This window comes from Rhinoderma darwinii, chromosome 2 (genome assembly GCF_050947455.1).
Source record: "Rhinoderma darwinii isolate aRhiDar2 chromosome 2, aRhiDar2.hap1, whole genome shotgun sequence".
In the NCBI taxonomy this organism is placed as follows: Eukaryota; Metazoa; Chordata; class Amphibia; order Anura; family Rhinodermatidae; genus Rhinoderma; species Rhinoderma darwinii.
The window spans coordinates 275,516,436-275,543,473 of NC_134688.1; the positions used below are offsets into that span (position 1 = coordinate 275,516,436).

The 27,038-nt window shown below is 42.1% G+C and overlaps 1 protein-coding gene and 1 long non-coding RNA gene across 3 annotated transcripts in view; one reads left to right on the forward strand and one right to left on the reverse strand.

Annotated features, from left to right (window-relative positions):
- Nucleotides 1–1,213, reverse strand: part of SH3D21 (SH3 domain containing 21) — a 91,893-nt gene extending 90,680 nt beyond the window's left edge. Inside the window, exon 1 of the mRNA XM_075853276.1 lies at nucleotides 913–1,213. Coding sequence (XP_075709391.1) covers nucleotides 913–970 — 58 coding nt within the window. The 5' untranslated portion in view covers nucleotides 971–1,213. The remainder of the gene's footprint in view (nucleotides 1–912) is intronic.
- LOC142742983 (uncharacterized) lies at nucleotides 550–26,909 on the forward strand. 2 transcript variants are annotated; one of them, XR_012881471.1, is made up of 5 exons: nucleotides 550–656; nucleotides 23,976–24,045; nucleotides 24,829–24,905; nucleotides 25,000–25,048; nucleotides 26,444–26,909. It is a non-coding gene; the product is annotated as an uncharacterized LOC142742983 (long non-coding RNA). The 2 variants fall into 2 exon arrangements; XR_012881470.1 differs by having other exon boundaries at nucleotides 550–652.
- Nucleotides 26,910–27,038: the final 129 nt, after the last annotated feature.

Genomic DNA, 27,038 nt, shown 5'->3' on the forward strand with positions numbered 1-27,038 from the left:
GTTAAAAGTAGCAGACATTCCGCTACGGAAAAACCGCACAATTTCCTCTGTTTTTTACTGCAAAATATGGTGCGTATTTTGCTGCGTTTTCCTCAATGTTAGGAGATGGTGACATCTCCTCTGAAAAAAGGAGCAATTCTGTCCACATTCCGCAGCAGGAGTTGACGTGCTTTCCGAAAAATACGCACCGCAGGTCAATTTCTGCTTGGAATTTTTACGCAGCGTTTGAATGAGATTTGTTACATCTCACCCACTTTGCTGCTACTGTATTCTGCTGCGTATTTTCCGTCCGCAATTCCGGATGGAAAATATGAAGCAATTCTGTTACATGTGGACAATCCATTATACCACCTATTAATTGGTTTAGTTTGCGCCAGTTTTGTGCGCCAAAGTGTTGGCACATTTTTGTTGCACTTCCATTACAGGTGCCTGGAAGGGATGAGTATGTTTGCCTCTGCTAAAACAGGGATAAAGGTTATTTCGTATTGACACAGTGATATAAAAAAACAAACAGGACCCTGCCCTAAGCAATTTCTAATCAGAGAAGCAATGAACAGATGTTGTGCACCTCAGCCCACAACGGAGAATGTAGATGATACAAACTTCATTATTTCCAGAGGTTACTATGTCAAACTATGGTTAAAGAAACAAGGCAGGTATATTCATTCATTCATTCATTGTGATCAGATTGCTTTCCATGTTATACAGGCAGGTGGACTATGAATAATCAATCTAAAACAGTATATCCGTAGTCCAGGACTATTAGACACCATTGTGATACTTATTGTAGCACTAGACGCTATTTCCCAAACTGCATTTCCATTTACCTGTTACCAACACATTCTCATCATTTGCTACAATACATCTACAAGCCACGCTTGCTTTTTAACATAGAAACTCAGTAACACTTACCCGGTGTGCTCATGTTGTGTATCTGTGTCAAGGCTGGGCAGTGTACAGAAAATGACATCCAGATACATGTGATAAGGCCTTGCAGTGGCCCCAGCTTCCTGCTTTTCACAATCAAGAACAACTTTCTAAAGAAACAGTTCCTTAATCCTGAAGCATACAAGAAAAAAAAAAGCTTGCCATAACTTGAGTACAAGGATTGGTTGGCAGAAAACAGGAAAGGCGAGAATGAATGTAAGGACAGACAGGGACTGAGTCGGATACACGTTTAGTACCGCAGGAAAGGAGCGAACAGGTTTTACAAGTGTTCGCTTCAGACTGAAACATAGAAGTTGGTATGTGTTTGTAACGACTTAGGAATGTGTGCAAGGTGAACATGCGCAGAGTTCAGAATAAACAATAAAAGTACGGTAGTACTCCCAATAACTTTACATCACAGTCACGAGACGTCAGGTGACAGAGGAAGCTGAAGGGAATTCAAATTTCATAAATTACATTTCCCTGGATTCATAAGGCAATGATGACTTGTAAAGGGAGTCGTCCTGATAAGAACATATTATGGAATTATTATATATGCAATTCTCCAATATATTAGCATTGAGTCATCAAAGGTGAACCTAAACTGTAAAGATAAATTTGAAAACCATTTTGTTCTTTCAATCTAAATATGTCCGAAAAAATCTGTGTTGATTTATTTTGTAATACATCTTCATAACTCCAAATTCCCTGCATAGACATAGAATGAAATACCAAAATTTTGGTTGCCTGCATAGACATAAATCTAACCCTTCTCTTGCCAAGGACATATCTCATAAATCCTGGCAAGAAGGCAATTTAGTAGCCATAGAGGTTTCTGATACACCCTTGCTACTAACGACTGTAACACAGGTTAGGGCAGGTTGAAGAGGGAGCTGCATTTATGCGCAGTTCTTACTTCAGTCCTTGTGAAGGAGGAAAAGGTGGGCAGCGGGAGGGGGTGTTTGCAGCGTGCAGGCAGAGGTGAAGCAGTGATCCATCTCCTGGCCCTGTTTAAATGACTCCAGGGAGAGGGGTAACATGAACTTTTCTTCATGTTATCACCTCCCTTATCAATTAGAGAACATATTTGCTCTCTTATTGTCACATATTGGGGGGGGTTTATTTTTCAGAAAATGAGTGAGGAGATGGGCAATAGCTTATCCCATCACCCCTTTTCGTCTAATTAGGCCATTTATTGAATCCATCACCTGGACATTAATCAGTGTCTGGATTGCATCAAAAAAGTCACACAAAGCACTTGCACCACAAACAAACATCAATTAACCCCTTAATGACCAGCCTATTTTGGACCTTAATGACCAAGCTATTTTTTACGTTTTTCAATCGTCGCATTCCAAGAGCTATAACCTTCTTATTTTTGTGTCGACATAGCTGTATAAGGTCTTGTTTTTTGCGGGACAAGTTGTATTTTTTAATAGCACCATTTTTAGGTACATATTATTTATTGATTAACTTTTATTAACTTTTTTTTGGGGGGGAATAGAAAAAAATCTGAAATTTCGCCACTCTTTTTTGCATCCTAAATCTACGCCGTTTACCGTGTGGTATAAATAACACAATAACTTTATTCAGCGGGTTGTTACGATTGCAACGATACCAAATTTGTATAGTTTTTGTATGTTTTACTACTTTTACACAGTAAAAACGCTTTTTTTTCAAAATAATTTGTTTTTGTGTCTCCATATTTGAAGAGCCGTAACGGTTTTATTTTTTCGCCGATGCGGTTGTATGAGGGATTTTTTTTTGCGGGGCGACTTGAAGTTTTTATTGGTACCATTTTGGAGTAGATGCGACTTTTTGATCACTTTTTATTAAATTTTTTTAAAGTCAGTATTCACAGAAAACAGCAATTTTTCCATAGTTTTTTATTATTTTTTTTACGGCGTTCACCGTGCGGGTTAAATAATGTAATAGATTTATAGTCGGGGTCGTTACGGACGCGGCGATACCAAATATGTGTAACTTTTTAACTTTATTTTGTTTTTTTAATAGCAAAGCAGTTTGTAAGGGGAAAAGCTGGGTTTTTCATTTTTTTTCAAATTTTTTTTTTAATTAACTTTATTAAACTTTTTTTTCACTTTTTTACTAGTCCCACTAGGGGACTATAATATGCGATTCTGCGATCGCATTTATAATACACTGCAATACTTTTGTATTGCAGTGTATTACTGCCTGGCCGTTTAACACGGACAGGCATCTGCTAGGTCATGCCTGCGGCATGATCTAGCAGGCAGTCGCTCCAGGCAGACCTGGGGGCCTTTATTAGACCCCCGGCTGCCATTAGAGACACAGACACTCGGCGATCGTATCGCCGGGTGTCGGTGGGAGAGAGAGGGAGCTCCTTCCCTCTCTCCAAAACCACTCAGATGCGGCGCTCGCTATTGAGCACCGGATCTGAGGGGTTAAACGTGTGAGATCGATACTAAGGGTATGTTCACACGGCGGGGGTCCGTAACGGCTGAAATTACGGGGATGTTTCAGCCTGAAAACATCCCCGTAATTTCAGCCGTACCGGCATGTGCAGGCGCTTGAACGCCGCGTCAATTACGGCCGTAATTAGCGCTGCTATTCATTGGAGTCAATGAATAGCGGCTCCAATTACGGCCAAAGAAGTGACAGGTCACTTCTTTGACGCGGGCGTCTATTTGCGCGCCGTCATTTGACAGCGGCGCGTAAATATACGCCTCGTGTGAACAGACAAACGTCTGCCCATTGCTTTCAATGGGCAGATGTTTGTCAGCGCTATTGAGGCGCTATTTTCGGGCGTAATTCGGGGCAAAAACGCCCGATTTACGTCCGTAAATAGGCCGTGTGAACATACCCTAATATCGATCTCACACGGCAGAGCAGGGACGCTCCCAGCCCTCAGCTGCCTCTAGCAGCTGAGAGCAGGGAGATCTGACAGCTCCCTGCTCTGTTTACTTATTCCGATGCCGCGACGTAAAAAGTCTATGGCATCGGAATAAGGCCCGTTAGTGACCAACGTAGAAACACGATGGGCCGGTCACTAACGGGTTAAGTGTGTACATTTTATACTGTCCTTGTCTGATCTGTACTCGATCTTCAGCATAAAATCCTCTGACTGCTTATCTAGCGACACCCATCACACGCTACAGTCATAGCGATAACAATTATCACTTGAGAGGAATGTCTAAGGGCTCATTCCCACGAGCGTGAATCTCGTTGCAATAACACATATCACACGGCCCCATTGATTACAATGGGGCTATTCACACATGTGTGAGTTTTCACGCAGTGAGTATTCATCCGGTTAAACTCACTGCCTGTCCTATATTGGGGCAATTTCACGCACCTAGCTGCCCACTGAAGTCAATGGATGCGTGAAAGCCACGGACAGCACACAGGTGCACATCCGTGTGCTGTCCGGGTTTTACGCATCAATTACATTGGGAAAAAAAGTGCTTGCTAGTGTGTGAAAAGCATTTCAACAAACTTCGCATAAATCAGTAGTACAAGCGAATATAATAAACTTTCTAATATATATTATTAGAGAAAAATGCTTATTTTTCCACTTATGAGACACTTCTCCCCCTCCCCATCTCCTGCACTGATCCTTAAGGGTATGTGCACACGTAGTGACCAAAAACGTCTGAAAATCCAGAGCTGTTTTCAAGGGAAAACAGACCCTGCTTTTCAGACGTTTTTTGACCAACTCGCATTTTTCGCGGCGTTTTTCACGCCGTTTTCGCGGCGTTTTTTACGTCCGTTTTTGGAGCTGTTTTCATTGGAGTCTATGAGAAAACAGCTCCAAAAACGTCCAAAGAAGTGTCCTGCACTTCTTTTGACGAGGCTGTATTTTTACGCGTCGTCGTTTGACAGCTGTCAAACGACGACGTGTAAATAACAGGTCGTCTGCACAGTACGTCGGCAAACCCATTCAAATGAATGGGCAGATGTTTGCCGACGTATTGTAGCCCTATTTTCAGACGTAAAACGAGGCATAATACGCCTCGTTTACGTCTGAAAATAGGTTGTGTGAACCCAGCCTTAGGGTATGTGCACACACACTAATTACGTCCGTAATTGACGGACGTATTTCGGCCGCAAGTAGTGGACCGAACACAGTGCAGGGAGCCGGGCTCCTAGCATCATACTTATGTACGATGCTAGGAGTCCCTGCCTCTCCGTGGAACTACTGTCCCGTACTGAAAACATGATTACAGTACGGGACAGTTGTCCTGCAGAGAGGCAGGGACTCCTAGCATCGTATATAACTATGATGCTAGGAGCCCGGCTCCCTGCACTGTGTTCGGTCCGGAACTTGCGGCCGAAATACGTCCGTCACTTACGGACGTAATTAGTGTGTGTGCACATACCCTTACTCTCTATACACTGGAGGATCAGGTTACATGCTGCCCATGGAAATCTATTAAGACGAAAGGGGGAGAAAGGAGCAGGAGCAGAGTAAGGGTATGTTCACACGGCAGCGTCCGTAACGGCTGAAATGACAGGGCTGTTTTCAGGAGAAAACAGCACCGTAATTTCAGCAGTAATGGCATGTTGAGGCGCTTTTTGCTGCGTCCATTACGGACGTTTAATGGAGCTGGTTTTCCATGGAGTCCATGGAAAACGGCTCCATTTACGTCTGAAGAAGTGACTGGCACTGCTTTGACGCGGGCGTCTTTTTTACGCCCCACCCTTTGAAAGTGGGGCGTAAAAAAAAATACCGTCTGCACAGCACATCGTAAGACCCATTCTAATGAATGGGCAGATGTTTGCCGACGCTATTGAGCCGCTATTTCGGACGTAATTCGGGGCAAAAACGCCCGAATTACGTCCGTAAATAGTGTGTGTGTGAACATACCCTTACAGAGAGATGTGACTATTTTATCTCACTCTATTGATGGATGCAAATCTACACTGCTCATTACTGCTGTGTAATGTCCCCCATGTTGCTCTATGTGTGTGCTGCAAAGAGATTAAGGAAACCGAGAAAAAAAAAACCTAGTATAATGCGGTCATAGTGAATCGATAATAATCCAACCAAGAAACAATCATGACCATATATTAAAAAAATATATATACAAAATACTTTATTGATGAGACTTAAAATACCTAAACATTAATTTAAAAAACAAGAAAGCAACAGAGCCCTCACAGGGATAAATGGAGTCAGAAAAACTGAGCAGTGGATGATAAAGGTAAATGCACAGTGTCAAGGTCCTTCAGAAGGATTGCAAATACACTAGTCAGCACATATAAAATTAGTATCCAAAAGAAATAGTGAACTACTGGTAACAAATGCACATTGCAATAAATCTGTATATATGATTATCAGTGGCGTAACTACCGCCGTAGCAGCCGTGGCGGCTGCTACGGGGCCCGTGGCATGAGGGGGCCCGCCGGCACGGCCCCCCACCATGGCCGGAGGCTCCGCTAGCAGCCGCTACGGCTGCTACAGCGGGACGCCACTGAAGACTACGGCAGAGCAGGGAGGTATCTCCCAGCTCTGCCATTAAACAAAAGACATGTATCCCCTCTCCACAGGATAGGGGATACATGTGTGATCGCTGGCAGCGATAAGGAGAATGGGGGACTGAAAGTCCCCTGAAGTTCTCCATCACAAACCTCGGACTTCCGGGGTCTGTGTCGGCAGCTCCGTAGAAATGAATGGAGCGCCGGGCGCGCTTGTGCGCATGCGTGACCCGCGCTCCTTTCATTTTTATTGAGCTGCGCAGACCCCGGTAGTCAGAGGTTAGTCATGGAGAGCTTGGGGGACTTTCAGTCCCCCGTTCTCCCTATCGCTGCCAGCGATCACACATGTATCCCCTATCCTGTGGATAGGGGATGCATGTTATTTGTAGCACACACTGTAGGTCGAATTTTTGTGGGGGGTTGGGGACGCTGTATGGCGTTCCCTACAGGGGGGGGGGCTGTATGGTGTTCCCTGCAGGGGGGGACTGTATGGTGTTCCCTGCAGGGGGGGCTGTATGGCGTTCCCTGCAGGGGGGGGCTGTATGGCGTTCCCTACAGGGGGGGGCTGTATGGTGTTCCCTGCAGGGGGGGGCTGTATGGCGTTCGCTGCAGGGGGGGCAGTATGGCGTTCCCTACAGGGGGGGGCTGTACGGCGTTCCCTACAGGGGGGGCGCTGTATGACGTTCCCTACAGGGGGGCTGTATGGCGTACCCTACAGTGGGGGACTGTATGGCGTACCCTACAGTGGGGGACTGTATGGCGTTAGCGCCATACAGTCCCCCCTGTAGATAACGCCATACAGTCCCCCCTGTAGGTAACGCCATACAGTCCCCCTGTAGGTAACGCCATACAGCCCCCCCCCCTGTAGGTAACGCCATACAGCCCCCCCCTGTAGGTAACGCCATACAGTCCCCCTCTGTAGATGACGCCATACAGCCCCCCTGTAGATAACGCTATACAGCCCCCTCTGTAGATAACGCCAAAAAGTCCCCCCAGTAGATATCTACAAAGGGGGCTGTATGGCGTTATCTACAGGGGGGGCTGTATGGCGTTATCTACAGAGGGGGCTGTATGGCGTTATCTACAGGGGGGATGTATGGCGCTATCTACAGAGGGGGCTGTATGGCGTTATCTACAGGGGGATGTATGGCGTTATCTACAGGGGGGCTGTATGGCGTTATCTACAGGGGGATGTATGGCGTTATCTACAGGGGGGACTGTATGGCGTTATCTACAGGGGGGACTGTATGGCGTTATCTACAGGGGGGACTGTATGGCGTTATCTACAGGGGGGACTGTATGGCGTTATCTACAGGGGGGACTGTATGGCGTTATCTACAGGGGGCCCAGTCTTTCCTAGTTACGCCCCTGATGATAATATAATATGACTGACATTGAATGTATACATACACATATAGATAATGATGATATTAGACGGACCAAGACCGGACCATCACTGCTGACCCGACGCACGTTTCACCGAGGCTTCATCAGGGGTGGCAGCCAGCCAGGACGGGATGTCTATTCAAAATCCCGACACTTCGCTAATGTTTCTGTGGTACTTACAGTAGAGCAAGCGTAATCTCGCAAGATCACGCTGTAAATGACAGGTTACAGCGAGATTACGCTTTGCTCTGCTGTAAATCCCACAGAAACGTTAGCGAAGTTTCGGCATTGTGAATAGACATCCCGTCCTGGCTGGAAGGAATGTCTGTTCACTGTCTAAACACTTCAGTAACGTTAATGTGTTAGTTTAAGACAGCTCATACTGATCCCTATGCGCTGACTAAATGAATGGAGAGAAGTGTATGACGCTGATTGGTCAGCATCATACACTCCTCTGTACAACGCCCACCTGGTCTAAAGTAAAAACACGCCCAGTTGGGCATTAAAGGGAATGTGTCGCTAGAATTTTTTTCAGTTAAACAGTTAGTATATAAGTGATTACACATTGTTTTAATTTTTTTTATTTTTTCACATGTCAGGAATTATTATAAATTAGATTCTAATTTATAACATTTCAATGTGCTGGTCACTAGAGGGATCAATTCCCAAAATTGCAGCACTGGCAATGTGGTAAAGCAGCCTCATTGCTTTATGCTGCAAATTTGGGGTAGACACACTCGCTCTAGTGTCCTCACACAATTCCCCCTCCCTTATCCTGGCTAGTGCCAGGAGAAGGAGAGGGTTGAATCTTCAAACCTCCTACACTGTGTGCCGCCATTTTCTGAGCGAATGCACAGTGTAGGAGGATTAGATACAGTGGTAATCAGAAAGTATAACACGAACATACACAAACATAATACACACATCACATACACAAACATAACTTACCTGCTCCTGCCGCCGCTGCCGCCTCTGGTCCTATACCTTGCGTCTTCGCTGCCTTGAACATATGGCATTCTCTTTGGGGATGTATGTGCCGTATTCCATCTCTGTATGTGTCGTTAATCGACACATACAGAGATGAAAAAAAAAATGGCAGCCCCCATAGAGAAGTAAAAGTAAGAATAAAGTAAAAAGTACAACACAAGAACACAAATAAATAAAGTTTATTTTAATATCAAACTAAAAGCAATATTATATAAAAAAAAAATTCATGACACCTTCCCTTTAAGAAAGTAATCTGCATAAAGCTAAAATCGCTCCTAACGTGGTAAAAATAGATTGTTTTTCTAAATAAAAAGCACTGCTGTCACCTACTTTATAGCGCCGATCTCCTTATGTAGGAGATAGGTTACTTATAATGTGGTGACACAGCTAATTTTTTCAAATCTGACATGTGTCCCTTTATGTGGTAATAACTCTGGAATGCTTTTATGTATCCAAGTGATTCTGAGTTTATTTTCTCGTGACACAATGTACTTTATGTTAGTGGTAAAATTTGGTCAATATATTCAGTGTTTATTTGTGAATAAACACAAAATACAGAGAAAATGTGCAAAAATGTGCATATTTCTAAATTTAAATGTATCTGCTCCTAAGACAGATAGTAATACCACACACAATAGTTACTAGTTAACATTTTCCATATGTCTACTTTATGTTTGCATCGTTTTTTAAAAGTATTTTTATTTTTCTGGGCTGTTACAAGGCTTAGAACTTTAGCAGCAATTTCTCAAATTTTCAAGAAAATTTAAAAAAGCCATTTTTTCAGAGACCAGTTCAGTTCTGAAGTGGCTTTGAGGGCCTTATATATTAGAAAGTCCCCATAAATCACCACATTTTAAAAACTAGACCCCTCAAAGCATTCAAAACAGCATTCAGAAAGTGTTTTAACTCTTTCGGTGTTTCACAGGAATTAAAGCAAAGTAGAGGGGAAATTTACAATTTTCTTTTTTTTTGCCAAAATTCATTGGTAATAAAATAAAAACTTTAACACAGAAGGTTTTACCAGAGAAACACAACTTAATATTTATTGCCCAGATTTTGAAGGTTTTAGAAATAACCCACATGTGACTGTAGTGTGCTACTGGACTGAAACACAGGCCTCAGAAGCAAAGGTGCACCTAGTGGATTTTGGGGCCGCCTTTTTTAGAATATATTTTAGGCACCATGTCAGGTTTGAAGAGGTCTTGTGGTGCCAAAACAGTGGAAACCCCTCAAAGTGACCCCATTTTGGAAAATTCCCCCCTCAAGAAATGTATCTAGGGGTATAGTTAGCATTTTGACTCCACAGTTTTTTTACTAAACTTATTGGAATTGGTCTGTAAAAATGAAAATCTACTTTTTTCTAAAAAAAAACTAAGACATTTTTAATTTTTACCAGGAATAAATGAGAAAAAATCACCCCAACATTTGTAAAGCATCTTCTCCCAATTACGGCAATGCAACATATGTGGTAATAAACTGCTGTTTGGACCCACGGCAGGGCTCACAAGGGAAAGAGCACCATTTCGATTTTGGAGAGCAGATTTTGCTGGAATGGTTTTCAGTGCCATGTCGAGTTTGCAACGCCCTGGAGGGACCAAAACAGCTGAAAACCCCCAAAAGCGACCCATTTTTGAAAGTACACCCCTCAAGGAATATTTCTAGGGGTATAGTTAGCATTTTGACCCCACACATTTTTTGCAGAATTTATGAGAATTATGAAGTGAAATTGAAAATCTAATTTTTTTCTAATAAAATGTAGGTTTTTCATTTTTAGCATAGATAAGGGAGAAAAAGCACCCCAACATTTGTAAAGCAAACTCTTTTGAGTACAGCAATACCCCACATGTGGTAATAAACTCTTGTTTGGAAACACGGCGGGGCTTAGAATGTATGGAGTGCCATTTGACTTTTGGAGCTCAAGTTTTGCTGGAATGGTTTGCGGCGCCATGTCACATTTGCAAAGCCACTGAGGGGCCAAAATAGTGCAAACCCCCGCAAAAGTGACCCCATTTGGGAAACTACACCCCTCGTGGAATTGATCTAGCGGTATAACGAGCATTTTGATCCCACAGTTTTTTTGCTGAATTTATTGGAATTAGGCAGTGAAAATGAAAATCTACTTTTTTTCCACTAAAATGTTGCATTTTTTACATTTTCACAAGGAATAAAGGAGAAAACAATTGTAAAGCAATTTCTCCTGAGTACGGCAATACCCCATATGTGGTAATAAACTGCTGCTTGGACACACGACAGGACTCATAATGGCAGGAGTGCTACTTGACATGCAGATTTTGGTTGATTGTTTTTTGGGCGCCACGTCGAATTTGCAGAGTCCCTGAGGTACCAGTACAGTAGAAACCCCTGAGAAGTGGCTGCATTTTGGAAACTATACCCGTCAGGGTAATCATCTAGGGGTGTAGTGAGCATTTTGATCCCTCAGGTGTTTCATCGATTGAATTAGAATGAGGCAGTGAAAATTAAAAATATTATTTTTTCCCAAAAATATGTAGTTGTGCACCTAATTTTTTTTTTCCACAAGTAGTAAAAAGGGGAAAAAACAACACACAATTTGTTACCCAATTTCTCCCGAATACGGCAATACCCCATATGTGGCCCTAAACTGCTGTTTGGGCACTCAGCAGAGCTCAGGATTTAAGGAGAACCATTTGGCCTTTAGAGCGCAGATTTTGCTGGACTAGTGTACGGGCGCCATGTCGCATTTGCAGAGCTCCCTTAGGTACCAGTGTATAGTGTAAAATCCTGAGAAGTGACCCCATTTTGTAAACTACACCCCTCAAGACATTTATAATTTGCCTGGATATATGGCAGGGCTTAGGAGTGAAAGGTGCGTGTGAGGCCTATTTTGGTGATTTTCACAGCTTTAGCCCACAATGACAGGGCTCTGGGGTCAAATAGTAAAACAAACCCCAAGTAGTCACTCCCATTTTGGAAACTGCACCTCTCAAGGAATTTTATTAAGGGCTATAGTGATATTTTGACCACACAGGTTTGTTGTTTTTTTATTAGAAATGAATGCTGAGAGCAAAATGAAAATTGCAAATTTCCACAGGTATATGCCATTTTAGTACACAATATGTTGTGCCCAGTTCGTGCCACTGAAGACAAATACCTCAAACTGTTAAGCGGGTTCTCCCGGGTATGGTGATGCCAGATCTGTGGACGTAAACTGCTGTTTGGGCACGCTGCAGGGCTCAGAATGGAAGGAGAGCCATATGGCTTTTAGAGCGCAGATTTTGCTTAGTGGTAGTTTTGTTTGGGGTTTTGCTGGTATTTCAATTTATGATGTGGGGGCATATGTAAGCTGTCCGGAGTACATCAGGGCATAATAAGAGGGTATAATAATGGGGTAAATAAATAATATTTCATAGATATGTGGCCAGAGTCGCACTGATAAATGATGCCAGATGTTATCCACTTTTGGACACTGCACATTTTGCATCACCATATTCTGAGAGCCAGAACTTTTTCATTTTTTCTCCACTGGAGCTGTGTGCTTGTTTGTAGCGGGACAATCTGTAGATTTCATTGGTTCCATTTTGGGGTACATGCGATTTTTTTGATCACTTTTTATTTCATTTCTTGTCAAGCAAGGTGACCAAAAACCAGCAATTCTGATGTTTTTTATTTTTTTTTACGGCGGGTCGGTACAATTACGGCGATACCATACGTATATAGTTTTTATTATGTTTTGCAGCGTCTGCACAATAAAATAAAATTTGTTTCAAATTATTTATTTTTTGTGTCGCCATATTCTGAGAGCCATAACTTTTTTATTTTTCCGTCGAAAAAGCTGTGGGAGGGCTTGTTTTTTGCGGTACGGGCTGCAGTTTTTAATGGTATAATTTTGGGGTACATGCAACTTTTAGATCCATTTTTATATTCTGTTTTGGGAGGGGTAGCGACTAACAAACAGCGATTCTGGGATAGTTTTTTATATTATTTTTTTACGGTGTTTACCATAAAGGTAAAATAGCATGATAATTTTATAGTTCGGGTCGTTACGGACCTGGGATACCACATATGTGTACTTTTTTTTATGTTTTCCGTTTTTCCCTATAATAAAAGACTTATTATGGGAAAAAAGGCTGTTAGTGTTTTTTAACATGAAACTTTTTGACAACATTTTTATTAACTTGTTTTAACTTTTTTTTTGTCCCACTATGGGACTTAAAGTCATGAAGCCCTGATCGCTATTCTAATACACTGCACTACCTACATAGTGCACTGCATTAGAGCTGTCAGCTATTCACTGACAGCAAGCCAGGGCCTAATAGCCGGGGCATAATAGGCTTCCGTACTAGGAAGCGATTGTTAGTCTACGGTTGCCATAGCAACCATTGGAACCCCCGCGGGTGCCGATGGTTGCCATTAGCAACCATAGGGTGCGATCTAAGGGGATAATCGGCCGGATCGGAGCCTAGCTCCGGTCCTGGCCGTTAGCGCACGATATCAGCTGTGACAAACAGCTGACACCCGCGCCCGTGGCAACCATCATGGTTGCCGACAGGCTAGAAGACACTTCGATGCAGCGATCGCTTTGACCGCTGCATTTAAGGAGTTAATCGGCCGGATCGGAGCCTAGCTCCGGTCCTGGCCATTACAGCAGGGTGTCGGAGAGCCGATAACCGGCGGTGTTGGTATTGGGTCAGCTTCAGAGCCAGCGCCACCACATACACCACCTCATGGAGCTGTGATTGGTCAGTCTGCAGTGACTGACCAATCACAACATTTTCCGGCCGGGGACCGCTGTGATTGGTCCCCTGCCGTCTTACTGTGCCATTCAACTGTCATAAACAGTTGACGGCACAGTTCTGTCACCCTGTCCTTTGACATGTGTGTTTGTTATTGCAAGGATTAGTGCCATAAATACATACGCAAAACTATATTACAATGAGGAAAAAAATACATGTATGCAAATCTATAAATATAGATATGTCGACATATATCTATCTCTCTCTCTATATATATATATATATGTATATATATATATGTATATATATATATATATATATATATATATATATATATATATTGTGAGGGTTTAGCATCAGGAGAGGTTGGTACAGCGGTTTCTTTGTAGCCAGAGACAGGGACACTGTGCATTAAAAGTCATAACAGGGCTTTGCCTGTGTTTTTATTCTTGTCAAAGAAACAGCCTCTTGTACAACAAGGCAAAATACAAAATAAATCCTGCTCGTTTGAGCACTAACTAAACAAGATATTATCTAACTATACCAAGTGCCTTCCTACCAGGCACTGGACACAAAGTAACACAGGTCTTTACTCACATAGAATACAGGCTACTCCAGCCTTAGTAGTCTCCAGTCTGAGTCAGGGGTGAGACTCACACACACTGTGTCTGCACCTTTTTATACACAGGCTACAGGTGCAGCTAATTGAGCAGCAGCCTTGTCCTACAAACAGAGATGGACTAGGGATTGGGGAACCCGCCCTGCTCTTCTCCAATCCAACTCCAGGACCTTTTTTCCGGCTTTTCCTTAAGCCGAGATTGGAAAGCTAGAGCTTTCTATTGCAAGAACTACTCATTCCCTGGAGCCTAGGATACATATGACAGGATTCTTGGGGAAATGTACCTTCCCTCAATGACTTTACCTGTCACTGTCTCACATACCCTCTTCCTCTGTTCGAGCCCGTGGGATCGGACACATTTAGCTACAAGGCAGTGTGTCCTAGACAAAGCGTCAGCAATGCTCTGCAGTTTTCCTGCTCTGTGTTCCACAGTATATTTGAAGTTCTGCAAAGTAAGAAACCACCGTGTAACTCTTGCATTTCTCTCTTTAGCTTGACACATCCACGTAAGAGGAGAGTGGTCTGTAACCAACCTAAACCGACGACCCAATAAATAATATCTCAGGGACTCAAGTGCCCACTTAATTTCCAAGCACTCCCGTTCAACTATGCTATAGTTTTTCTCAGCCAGGGTAAGTTTTCTGCTCAAATAGGTCACAGGATGTTCCTCACCACCCACCTCTTGTGACAGAACTGCTCCGAGCCCCACATTAGAAGCATCCGTTTGGACAACAAACTCTGTTTTGAAGTCAGGAGTGACTAAGACTGGTTGGTTACACAGGGCCAGTTTCAACTCTTGAAAGGCGCTTTCAGCCTTCGTGTCCCACTTGACCATGACAGACTTACTTCCCTTGGTAAGATCTGTCAGGGGCGCTGCTGTGCTGGCAAAGTTTGGAATAAAACACCAAAAAGTTATCCCTATATGCTATAATAAGACCACATCAAACGTATCTTAGAAAAATACAAAATGACTTTATTGAAGACAAACAGCACAGTTGATCAAGACACTTTAAAAATTAACACCCATAAAAACAATGTACAATAGTACACAGAAAATAGACAGTGTTGAATATAGGGCAGGGCAAACAATGGTAGTATAATCACAGGAAAGACAGCGGGAGCTCAGGAAGTTAAATGCATGGCTGAAGTCTTGGTGTAGAGGAGAAGGATTTGGGTTCCTAGAGCACTGGGCTGACTTTTCATTGGGGTACAAACTGTATTCTGCAGATGATTTGCACCTAAATGGAAGGGGGTCCGCTGTGCTGGGGGAGAGAATTCCAGCTGGGGTGGTGGAGTATTTAAACTAGGGCTGAGGAGGGAGGTCAATGTAGAAAAAAAAGGGGTAGCCAGGTTAGAGAGGGGTCAGACTATATTGGTGGGGGGAGAAACAGAATGTGGGGAGAGGACTAGACAACAAGATAAGGAGATTCTTTCGTTACAAAACATCAGTGTAAATAAAAAGGCCCAATTAATGTCAAATCACATTTCTGATAATAAAAGTGAAAAACTGACAGGCAAGTTAAAGTGTATGTTCACAAATGCCAGAAGTCTAGCAAGCAAAATGGGGGAGCTGGAGGCCTTGATACTGGAAGAAAATATAGATATAGTTGGTGTTGCTGAAACATGGCTGGACTCTTCACATGACTGGGCTGTAAATCTACAGGGTTTTACACTTTTTCGGAAAGACAGGACAAATAGGAAAGGTGGTGGTGTATGTCTGTATGTGAGAAATGATATGAAGGCGAGTGTGAAAGAGACAATAGTGGGTGAATACTGTGAGGAGGTTGAAACCTTGTGGGTGGAACTAGAAAGGGAGGTAAACACTGAAAAAATTACTTTTGGTGTAATCTATAGACCCCCCAATATAACTGAGGAGATGGAAGTTCAGCTATATAAACAGATGGAGCGGGCTGCACAGGCGGGTACTGTAGTGATAATGGGAGATTTTCATTTCCGGGATATTAATTGGTGTCATGGTTCAGCTTCAACTGCAAAGGGGAGACATTTCCTCAACCTGTTGCAGGAAAATTTTATGGGCCAGTTTGTGGAAGACCCGACTAGAGGTGAAGCTCTGTTGGATCTGGTCATTTCTAATAATGCAGATCTTGTTGGGAATGTCAATGTTCGTGAAAACCTCGGTAACAGTGATCATAATATAGTTACATTTTACCTATACTGCAAAAAACAAACGCAGGCTGGGAGGGCAAAAACATTTAATTTTAAGAAAGCCAATTTCCCCAGGATGAGGGCGGCAATTCAGGATATGGACTGGAAAGAACTAATGTCAAATAATGGAACAAATGAAAAATGGGAGATTTTCAAATCTACTTTGCGTTATTATAGTGCAAAATTTATTCCTATAGGTAACAAGTATAAACGACTCAAATTAAACCCCACATGGCTTACACCTTCTGTGAAAGGGGCAATACACGACAAAAAAAGGGCATTTAAAAAATACAAATCTGAGGGTACAGCTGTAGCCTTTGTAAAATATAAAGAGCTTAATAAAATCTGTAAAAATGTAATAAAATTAGCAAAAATACAAAATGAAAGGCAGGTGGCCAAGGATAGTAAAACAAATCCCAAAAAATTCTTCAAGTATATAAATTCTAAAAAGCCAAGGTCTGAACATGTAGGACCCCTAGATAGTGGTAATGGGGAGTTGATCACAGGGGATCAAGAGAAGGCAGAGTTACTAAATGGGTTCTTTAGCTCTGTATATACAACAGAAGAAAGAGCAGCTGATGTAGCCGGTGCCAGTGCTGTTAATACATCAGTTGATATACTGAATTGGATGAATGTTGATATGGTCCAAGCTAAATTAAATAAAATAAATGTGCACAAGGCCCCGGGACCAGATGGGTTACACCCTAGAATTCTTAAAGAGCTTAGTTCAGTTATTTCTGTCCCCCTTTTCATAATATTCAGAGAATCTCTAGTGACTGGTATAGTGCCAAGGGACTGGCGCAGGGCAAATGTGGTGCCTATTTTCAAAAAGGGCTCTAGGTCTTCACCGGGTAATTATAGACCAGTAAGCTTAACATCCATCGTGGGGAAAATGTTTGAGGGGCTATTGAGGGACTATATACAGGATTATGTGACAATAAATAGTATTATAAGTGACAGCCAGCACGGTTTTACTAAGGACAGAAGTTGTCAAACTAACCTAATCTGTTTTTATGAAGAGGTGAGCAGAAGTCTAGACAGAGGGGCCGCTGTGGATTTAGTGTTTTTGGACTTTGCAAAGGCATTTGACACTGTCCCCCAATAGACGCCTAATGGGTAAATTAAGGACTATAGGTTTAGAAAATATAGTTTGTACTTGGATTGAGAATTGGCTCAAGGACCGTATCCAGAGAGTTGTGGTCAATGATTCCTACTCTGAATGGTCCCCGGTAATAAGTGGTGTACCCCAGGGTTCAGTGCTGGGACCACTATTATTCAACTTATTTATTAATGATATAGAAGATGGGATTAATAGCACTATTTCTATTTTTGCAGATGACACCAAGCTATGTAATATAGTTCAGTCTATGGAAGATGTTCATGAATTGCAAGCGGATTTAAATAAACTGAGTGTTTGGGCGTCCACTTGGCAGATGAAGTTTAATGTAGATAAATGTAAAGTTATGCATCTGGGTACCAACAACCTGCATGCATCATATGTCCTAGGGGGAGCTACACTGGGGGAGTCACTTGTTGAGAAGGATCTGGGTGTACTTGTAAATCATAAACTCAATAACAGCATGCAGTGTCAATCAGCTGCTTCAAAGGCCAGCAGGATATTGTCGTGTATTAAAAGAGGCATGGACTCACGGGACAGGGATGTAATATTGCCACTTTACAAAGCATTAGTGAGGCCTCATCTAGAATATGCAGTTCAGTTCTGGGCTCCAGTTCATAGAAAGGATGCCCTGGAGTTGGAAAAAATACAAAGAAGAGCAACGAAGCTAATTAGGGGCATGGAGAATTTAAGTTATGAGGAAAGATTGAAAGAATTAAACCTATTTAGCCTTGAAAAAAGACGACTAAGGGGGGACATGATTAACTTATATAAATATATTAATGGCACATACAAAAAATATGGTGAAAGCCTGTTCCATGTAAAACCCCCTCAAAAAACAAGGGGGCACTCCCTCCGTCTGGAGAAAAAAAGGTTCAAGCTGCAGAGGTGACAAGCCTTCTTTACCGTGAGAACAGTGAATCTATGGAATAGCCTACCGCAGGAGCTGGTCACAGCAGGGACAGTAGATGGCTTTAAAAAAGGGTTAGATAATTTCCTAGAACAAAAAAATATTAGCTCCTATGTGTAGAAATTTTTCCTTCCCTTTTCCCGTCCCTTGGTTGAACTTGATGGACATGTGTCTTTTTTCAGCCGTACTAACTATATGTAACTATGTATGTAATGCATACTATATCATAGACGAAGCCAGGTGCGAAACGCGCGTTGGGGTGTTCTGACAGTGTTGTGGCAGTGGAATGGCGCATGGTGGGTCTTTGGTATGCGTATCTTGAGGTCTTTATGACTTTTTCTCTTCCATGACTGTTACCCTACAATCTTTGTGGTCATATTATAGGCCTTTGCTGTGGTGTTTATTATCAGTATATTTATACTCAGGATACATACTTTATAGTCTATGATATAGTATGCATTATACTACCATTGTTTGCCCTGCCCTATATTCAACACTGTCTATTTTCTGTGTACTATTGTACATTGTTTTTATGGGTGTTAATTTTTAAAGTGTCTTGATCAACTGTGCTGTTTGTCTTCAATAAAGTCATTTTGTATTTTTCTAAGATACGTTTGATTTGGTCCTATTATAGCATATAGGGATAACTTTTTGGTGTTTCTATGCATGGGGTCCCATATATGCAACTATACTCATTGATATATGACCTTGAATTTATAGGTATTCTTTTTTGGCTTAAAAAAAGTTTGGAATGAACCTGCGATAATAACCTACAATTCCTAGAAAAGCTCTGACCTGCTTTTTGGTTGAGGGCTGGGGCCAGTTTTGGATAGCCTCAACTTTGTTGACCTGTGGCTTTATCACCCCTCTCCCAATTATGTACCCCAGATACCGTGCTTCCTCCAAGCCTAAGGAACATTTCTTTGGGTTTGCTGTTAACCCCGCGGCTCTGAGGGAGTTTAGTACTGCTTTTACTTTTGGTAAGTGGCTTTCCCAGTCATCACTAAAGATTATAATGTCGTCCAGATATGCTGAAGTATTACGACGATGGGGTTTGAGGACTATGTCCATTAACCTTTGAAAGGTCGCTGGAGCCCCATGTAGGCCAAATGGTAAACAAATATATTGAAACAGACCATCCGGGGTGATGAACGCAGTTTTCTCTTTGGCGCCCTCCGTGAGGGGTACTTGCCAATAGCCTTTGGTTAAATCAAGTGTTGAAAAATACCTTCAATGGCCCAGTCTCTCTATTAACTCGTTAACTCTTGGCATTGGGTATGCGTCAAACTTTGACATCTCATTTAACTTGCGGAAGTCGTTACAGAAACGCAATGACCCATCTGGTTTCGGAATCAATACAATGGGACTTGACCATTCACTTTTTGACTCTTCAATAATCCCAAGGTCTAGCATTTTCTTGACCTTCTCAGATATGGCTTGTTTACGAGCTTCAGGGACTCTGTAGGGTTTCAAGTGGACCCGAACCTGAGGCTCGGTCACAATGTCATGTTTTATTATACTGGACTGTCCTGGCAGTTCTGAAAACACGTCTGTGTTTCTCTGCACAAACTCTTTTGTCTCCTGTTTCTGTGGCTTTGCGAGGGATTCTGACACATACACATCTGGGTTAGGACTATAGGGGGTCCTTACTGTCACGAGGGTCTCTCTTTCTTTCCATGGATTAATTAAGTTTACATGGTATAACTGCACTGTCTTCCTTTTACCTGGTTGGTAAACTTTATAATTTACATCCCCCATCTTTTCAATTATCTCATATGGCCCTTGCCATCTAGCAAGAAATTTGCTTTCTACGGTTGGCACTAAGACCAACACTCGATCACCAGAGTTAAAATTTCTAACTTTAGCAGTTCGGTTATACACCCTGCTCTGAGCATCCTGAGCTTGCTCCAAGTGTTCCTTAACCCCTTAAGGACGCAGCCTAGTTTGGGCTCCTAATCTCAGATTTTTTTTTAGAAGTAAAAAATTCAAAATGCACTGTTTCAAATTATTATGCACAACAGAGATCAAAACATTTTAACCCCTTAAGGACGCAGCCTAGTTTTGGCCTTAAGGCTCAGAGCCCATTTTTCAAATCTGACATATTTCACTTTATGTGGTAATAACGTCGGAATGCTTAAACCTATCCAAGCGATTCTGAGATTGTTTTCTCGTGACACATTGGGCTTCATGTTCGTGGTAAAATTTGGTCGATATATTCAGTGTTTATTGGTGAAAAATGGCAAAATTTTGAGAAAATTTTGAAAAAATAGCATTTTTCAGAATTTTAATGCATCTGCTTGTAAAACAGACGGTTATACCACCCAAAATAGTTACTAGTTCACATTTCCCATATGTCTACTTTAGATTGGCATCGTTTTTTGAACATTCTTTTATTTTTCTTGGACGTTACAAGGCTTAGAACATAAACAGCAATTTCTCATATTTTTAAGAAAATTTCAAAAGCCTTTTTTTTAAGGTACCTCTTGAGTTCTGAAGTGGCTTTGAGGGGCCTATGTATTAGAAACCCTGATAAAACACCCCATTTTAAAAACTAGACCCCTCAAAGTATTCAAAACAGCATTTAGAAAGTTTTTTAACCCTTCAGGCATTTCACAGGAATTAAAGCAATGTGGAGGTGAAATTTGCAAATTTCATTTTTCTTGCTGAATTTCAATTTTATTCCTTTTTTTTTCTGTAACACAGAAGGTTTTACCAGAGAAATACTACTAAATATGTATTGTCCAGATTCTGCAGTTTTTAGAAATGTCCCACATGTGGCTCTACTGCGCTCGTGGAATAAAACACAAGCCCCAGAAGCAAAGAAGCACCTAGTGCATTTTGAGTCCTCTTTTTTATTAGAATATATTTTAGGCAGCATGCCAGGTTTGAAGAGGTGTTGAGGTGCCAAAACAGTAGGAATCCCCCAATAGTGACCCCATTTTCGAAACTACACCCCTCAAGGAATTCCTTTATGGTTGTTGTTGTTACCATTTTGACCGCACAGTTTTTTCACAGCACGTAATTGAATTGGGCTGTGAAATGAAAAAAATGTAATTTTTTCCAATAAAATGTCATGTGTGATCAAAATTTCTTATTTTCACAGGGAACAAAATACCCCATTTTGTTGCCCAATTTGTCCTTAGTGTGTCAATACCCCATTTGTGGTGATAAACTGCCGTTTGGGCTCATGGGAGGGCTCAGAAGGAAAGGAGCACTATGTGTTTGTTGGAGTACAGATTTTGCTGGATTGGTTTTCGGGTGCCATGTCGCATTTGCCTCAGAGGTATCAAAGCAATGGAAACCCGCCAGAGGTGACCCCATTTTGGAACCTACACCCCTCAAGGAATTCATTTATGGTTGTTGTTAGCATTTTGACCGCACAGTTTTTTCACAGCACCTATTTCAATTGGGCTGTGACATTAAAGAAAATGACATTTTTTACAATAAGATGTAATTTTTTATAAAAATGTCTTATTTTCACAGGGAACAAAATACTCAATTTTGTTGCCCAATTTCTCCGGAGTGCAGCAATACCCCATTTGTGGTGATAAACTGCTGTTTGGGCCCATGGGAGGGCTCAGAAGCAAAGGAGCGCTATTTGTTCTTTGGAGTCCAGATTTTGCTGGATTGGTTTTCGGGTGCCATGTAGCATTTGCAGAGCCCCAGAGGTATCAAAGCAATGGAAACCCACCAGAAGTGAACCCATTTTGGAAACTACACCCCTCAAGGAATTCATTTATGGGTGTTGTGACCATTTTGACCCCATAGTTTTTTCACAGAACTTATTTGAATTGGGCTGGGAATGAAAACAAAATTATTTTTTTCAAATAATATGTTGTTTTGGCTGAAAATTTCTTATTTTCACAAGAAACAAAATACCCCATTCTGTTGCACAATTTGTTCTGAGTGCCGCAATACCCCATTTGTGGTGATAAACTGCCGTTTAGGCCCATGGGGGGGCTCAGAAGGAAAGGACCACCATTTGGCCTACTGGGGATTTTCTAGTGCGAAGTCATGTATGCAGAAGCCCCTGAGGTACCAGTACAGTTGAAACCTGCAAGAAGTGACACCGTTTTAAAAACTACACCCTTAAGGCATTCATCTAGAGGTGTAGTGAGCATTTTGACCGGAGACATACAACCCATAAACTGTAATGTGGGTTCTCCCGGGTATGGCAATACCCTACATGTGGCTGTTATCAGCTGCCTGGGCACACAGCAGGGCTCAGAGGGGAAAGACAAGGGGGGATAAGCTGTGTGGAGTGCATCAGGGTAAGTAAAATTGGGGTAAATTATAAACCAAGGGATGTATGATAAATTTTAAAACACTCTTTCATACAGAGCTCTGGTTATTGGGGACACGTGTCACATTGATATATTGTGTCATCCCTTATCGCCCTCTTATAGCAGACTTTGCACCTCTTTTGATTTTTTCCCTTCTTGCCAGTTTGGGGAACTTCTCCTGGAAAGTATTGCCGCCCTGGTACATTGCGTGTGGCCCTCTTCCAGAAGTACTGGGTGCCCCCCTTCTTGGTCCCTAAAGATTAGGTTCTTGATAATCACCTCTTGAAATTCCAGGAAAGTTCCCGTCTGGCCTGCACATCGACGTAGCACGTACGCATTGTACAAAGCCATCTGTATGATGTGCCCGGCCAGCTTCTTATACCACACCGCATGGCGCTGTAGGGCTTCAGGATTTGATCTGACAAGTCCCCCCCTCCCATGTACCTATTGTAGTCCAGGATGCAGTCTAGTTTGGGGGTGGCCTTTCCTTCATATATCCTAAATCTGTAGGTATACCCTGATGCACTCTCGCACAGCTTATACATCTTCACTCCATACCTTGCCCTCTTACCCGGCAGGTACTCGCGGATTTGAACCCTCCCTTTAAAATGTACCAGGGACTCATCAATAGAAATACACTTCTTGGGGGTGAATGCTTTGGAAAACCGGGCACTGAAACGGTCTAATAGGGGTCTCCGTTTATACAAACGGTCAAAACTGGGGTCATCTCGGGGTGGGCACGGCTCATTATCAGTATAATGTAAGAAGCAAAGTATTGCATCATTTATTTATTTTTTTAGGTTACAGTTCAGTTCTGAAGTTGCTTTGAGGGGCCCATATATTAGAAACCCCTATCAAACACCCCATTTTAGAAACTAGACCCCTCAAAGTATTCACAACAGCATTTAGAAAGTTTATGAACCCTTTAGGTGTTTCACGGAAATTTAGAGCAAAGTAGAGGTGAAATTTACATTTTTTTTTTGTCAGAAAATCCTCTTTATTCCATTTTTTTTACAACACAATTGGATTTATCAGAGAAACGCAACTTAAAGGGATCCTGTCATCACCAGCTTACCTTTTAAAACGTCCTGACCCTGTAGTGCCCGCTGCTGTCCATAGTGCATTGATGTGTTCTTCTCTCCCTTCCTCTTCTTCTTGCCCGAAATATAGCCATTAAATGTTTTCCCGCCTTTTATGCTAATTCATTTTAGCTTTGTGACTCACGATCTTGACTCCGCCCACGTACTCTGCCTGTACAGCCCTAATTGCCGAACTCTCGGTCACATCTCGCGCATGCGTGCCTCACCACCCTTCCCTGCTTCATTCATTTTGAAATATTTAACTGCGCATGCGCCGCGCGGGTACACACCCCCCTCTTCGTATTTTATCCATCATAATAAATGTTTTCCAGCAACGAAAGAGGACGCAGGACGCTGTACATCGTTTCCTTCCTGGACACAACATCAACCACAGTTTTTCAGGTATGTAAATCTAAGTCTTGAAGTTCATTTTTGTTCAAATGTTCATTCATGTTGATTTTCCCTGTGTAAATTCTATAGTATGCTTGCCTAGATGTGTATAGGCCTATATATTATGCATTGCTGGTTATGTAGTTATGTGTTGCATTGCATTCTTGGTTATGTAGTGATGTGTTGCATTGCATTGCTGGTTATGTAGTGATGTGTTGCATTGCATTCTTGGTTATGTAGTGATGTGTTGCATTGCATTCTTGGTTATGTAGTGATGTGTTGCATTGCATTGCTGGTTATGTAGTGATGTGTTGCATTGCATTCTTGGTTATGTAGTGATGTGTTGCATTGCATTCTTGGTTATGTAGTGATGTGTTGCATTGCATTCTTTGTTATGTAGTGATGTGTTGCATTGCATTCTTGGTTATGTAGTGATGTGTTGCATTGCATTCTTGGTTATGTAGTGATGTGTTGCATTGCATTGCTGGTTATGTAGTTATGTGTTGCATTGCATTCTTGGTTATGTAGTGATGTGTTGCATTGCATTCTTGGTTATGTAGTTATGTGTTGCATTGCATTCTTGGTTATGTAGTGATGTGTTGCATTGCATTCTTTGTTATGTAGTGATGTGTTGCATTGCATTCTTGGTTATGTAGTGATGTGTTGCATTGCATTCTTGGTTATGTAGTGATGTGTTGCATTGCATTCTTGGTTATGTAGTGATGTGTTGCATTGCATTCTTGGTTATGTAGTTATGTCATGTACTGAAATGTTACATTGTGTCCCTTTTTCCAGCTTGGATTCTGCTTACTTGAAGGACAGCAAATCACATTTTCTATCTTAGTTTGAAACTTACAAAAGATAAAAAATAGGTAAGTACTAGTTTTAAAAAAATTTGAGGCTACATTACAACGTTGGAAAACTTATCAAACATTTTTTAATTGTTATATTAATTTTGTACACTAGGCAATCAATAAATCTTAGGACGTACATTCGTTCATGTGTTGTGGCCTTGGTAAGTATATTCTAAACAATTTTGAAGGCAATACTGAAACAGATAACATCGTACATGTCAACCAATCAACTTACCAAGGTAAAAACGTTAACTTATTTTTCTTAGGCCTCATGCACACGACCGTATTTTTTCCCACCCGTAAATACTGGCATAAATACGGGTCCGGTGTCACACGTATTCGACCCGTTTTGCACCAGTATTTACGAACCCGTGCCCGTAAATATGGGTCCGGTGTCACCCGTATTCCACCCGTATTTACGGGCACGTTTTTGGCGGCAAAATAGCACTGCACTAATCGGCAGCCCCTTCTCTCTATCAGTGCAGGATAGAGAGAAGGGACAGCCCTTTCTGTAATAAAAGTTAAAGAAATTCATACTTACCCGGCCGTTGTCTTGGTGACGCGTCCCTCTCTTCACATCCAGCCCGACATCCCTGGATGACGCGGCAGTCCATGTGACCGCTGCAGCCTGTGATTGACCTGTGATTGGCTGCAGCGGTCACATGGCCTGAAACGTCATCCAGGACGTCGGGCCGGATGTCGAGAGGGACGCGTCACCAAGGCAACGGGCGGGAGACCGGACTGGAGGAAGCAGGAAGTTCTCGGTAAGTATGAACGTTTTTTATTTTTATTTTTTACAGGTTTATTCTGATCGGTAGTCACTGTCCAGGGTGCTGAAAGAGTTACTGCCGATCAGTTAACTCTTTCAGCTCCCTGGACAGTGACTATTTACTGACGTTGCTTAGCAACGCTGCCGTAATGACGGGTGCACACATGTAGCCACCCGTCATTACGAGAGCTCCATAGACTTCTATGGACTGTCCGTGCCGTTATTATGGCCTGAAATAGGACATGTTCTATCTTTTTCAACGGCACGGGCACCTTCCCGTGAGAAAACGGGAAGGCACCCGTCGCCAATAGAAGTCTATGAGCCCGTTATTACGGGTCGTAATTACGACCCGTAATAACGGGAGTTTTTACGGTCGTGTGCATGAGGCCTTAAACGTTGGTAAGTGTCTTTCTTACAACTAACCGTTTGGGGCCTCATGCACACGACCGTGCTCGTAATTACGAATCGTAATTACCAGCACGGCCGGGCACGGGCGGCCACGGGCAGTCGGCCGCTTTTCCGAGCCATGCTGCCATTATAAAGTATAGCAGCACGGCCCGTAAAATAAAAAAATAGAACATGTTCTATTTTTTTAACGGCACGGGCACCTTCCCGTGAGAAAACGGGAAGGTACCCGTGACTAACAGAAGTCTATGGGCCCGTTATTGCGGGTCGGAATTACGACCCGCAATAACGGGTGTTTTTACGGTCGTGTGCATGCGGCTTAATTTGATGCTTTTTTTTTTTCAATAGATTTCTGTCAATTTTTTTTGTTTTGCGATTACAGATAAATACAATGCCTTCATGCGTTATTAGCAATTGCCTGAGTAAGACAGGCAGAAAGGATCAAAGCATAGCTATCCGCTTGCATTCCTTTCCAAAGGATCCACAACGCATACAACAATGGCTAAATCAAACTGGTCAGAATTTTACAGACATCAACAAAATGATACAAACAATAATTGAAGATAAGTGCCAAAAAATCCGCATGTGCTCACTACATTTCAGCCAAGATTGTTATAAGGAAACCAAACATTGCCAAACACTCCGTCAAGATGCACTGCCTACCATTTTCCAACAAATTCCAGAGGGTAAGTGTTAGATAGAAGAGACCCTGAAGAAGGACAGAAAGAAGAAAAAAATGAAGAGACCATTTGATCATGCCGTTGCTGGTACCTCGACCAGTGAAGATCTTGCCTTGGACGATTTTTGCAAAGAAAGTCTCTCTGAGTGTCATCCAAAGCAGTGTTCTGTGTCTACTCAAAATAAAAATATTAAAATAACATGAACTGTGTCAAGTCTATTATTACTATTATCAATCAAATTATTAGGTGTAATGTTTCTTTTCTGAAATTGTGTAAGAAAAATACGAGTTTAGTGTG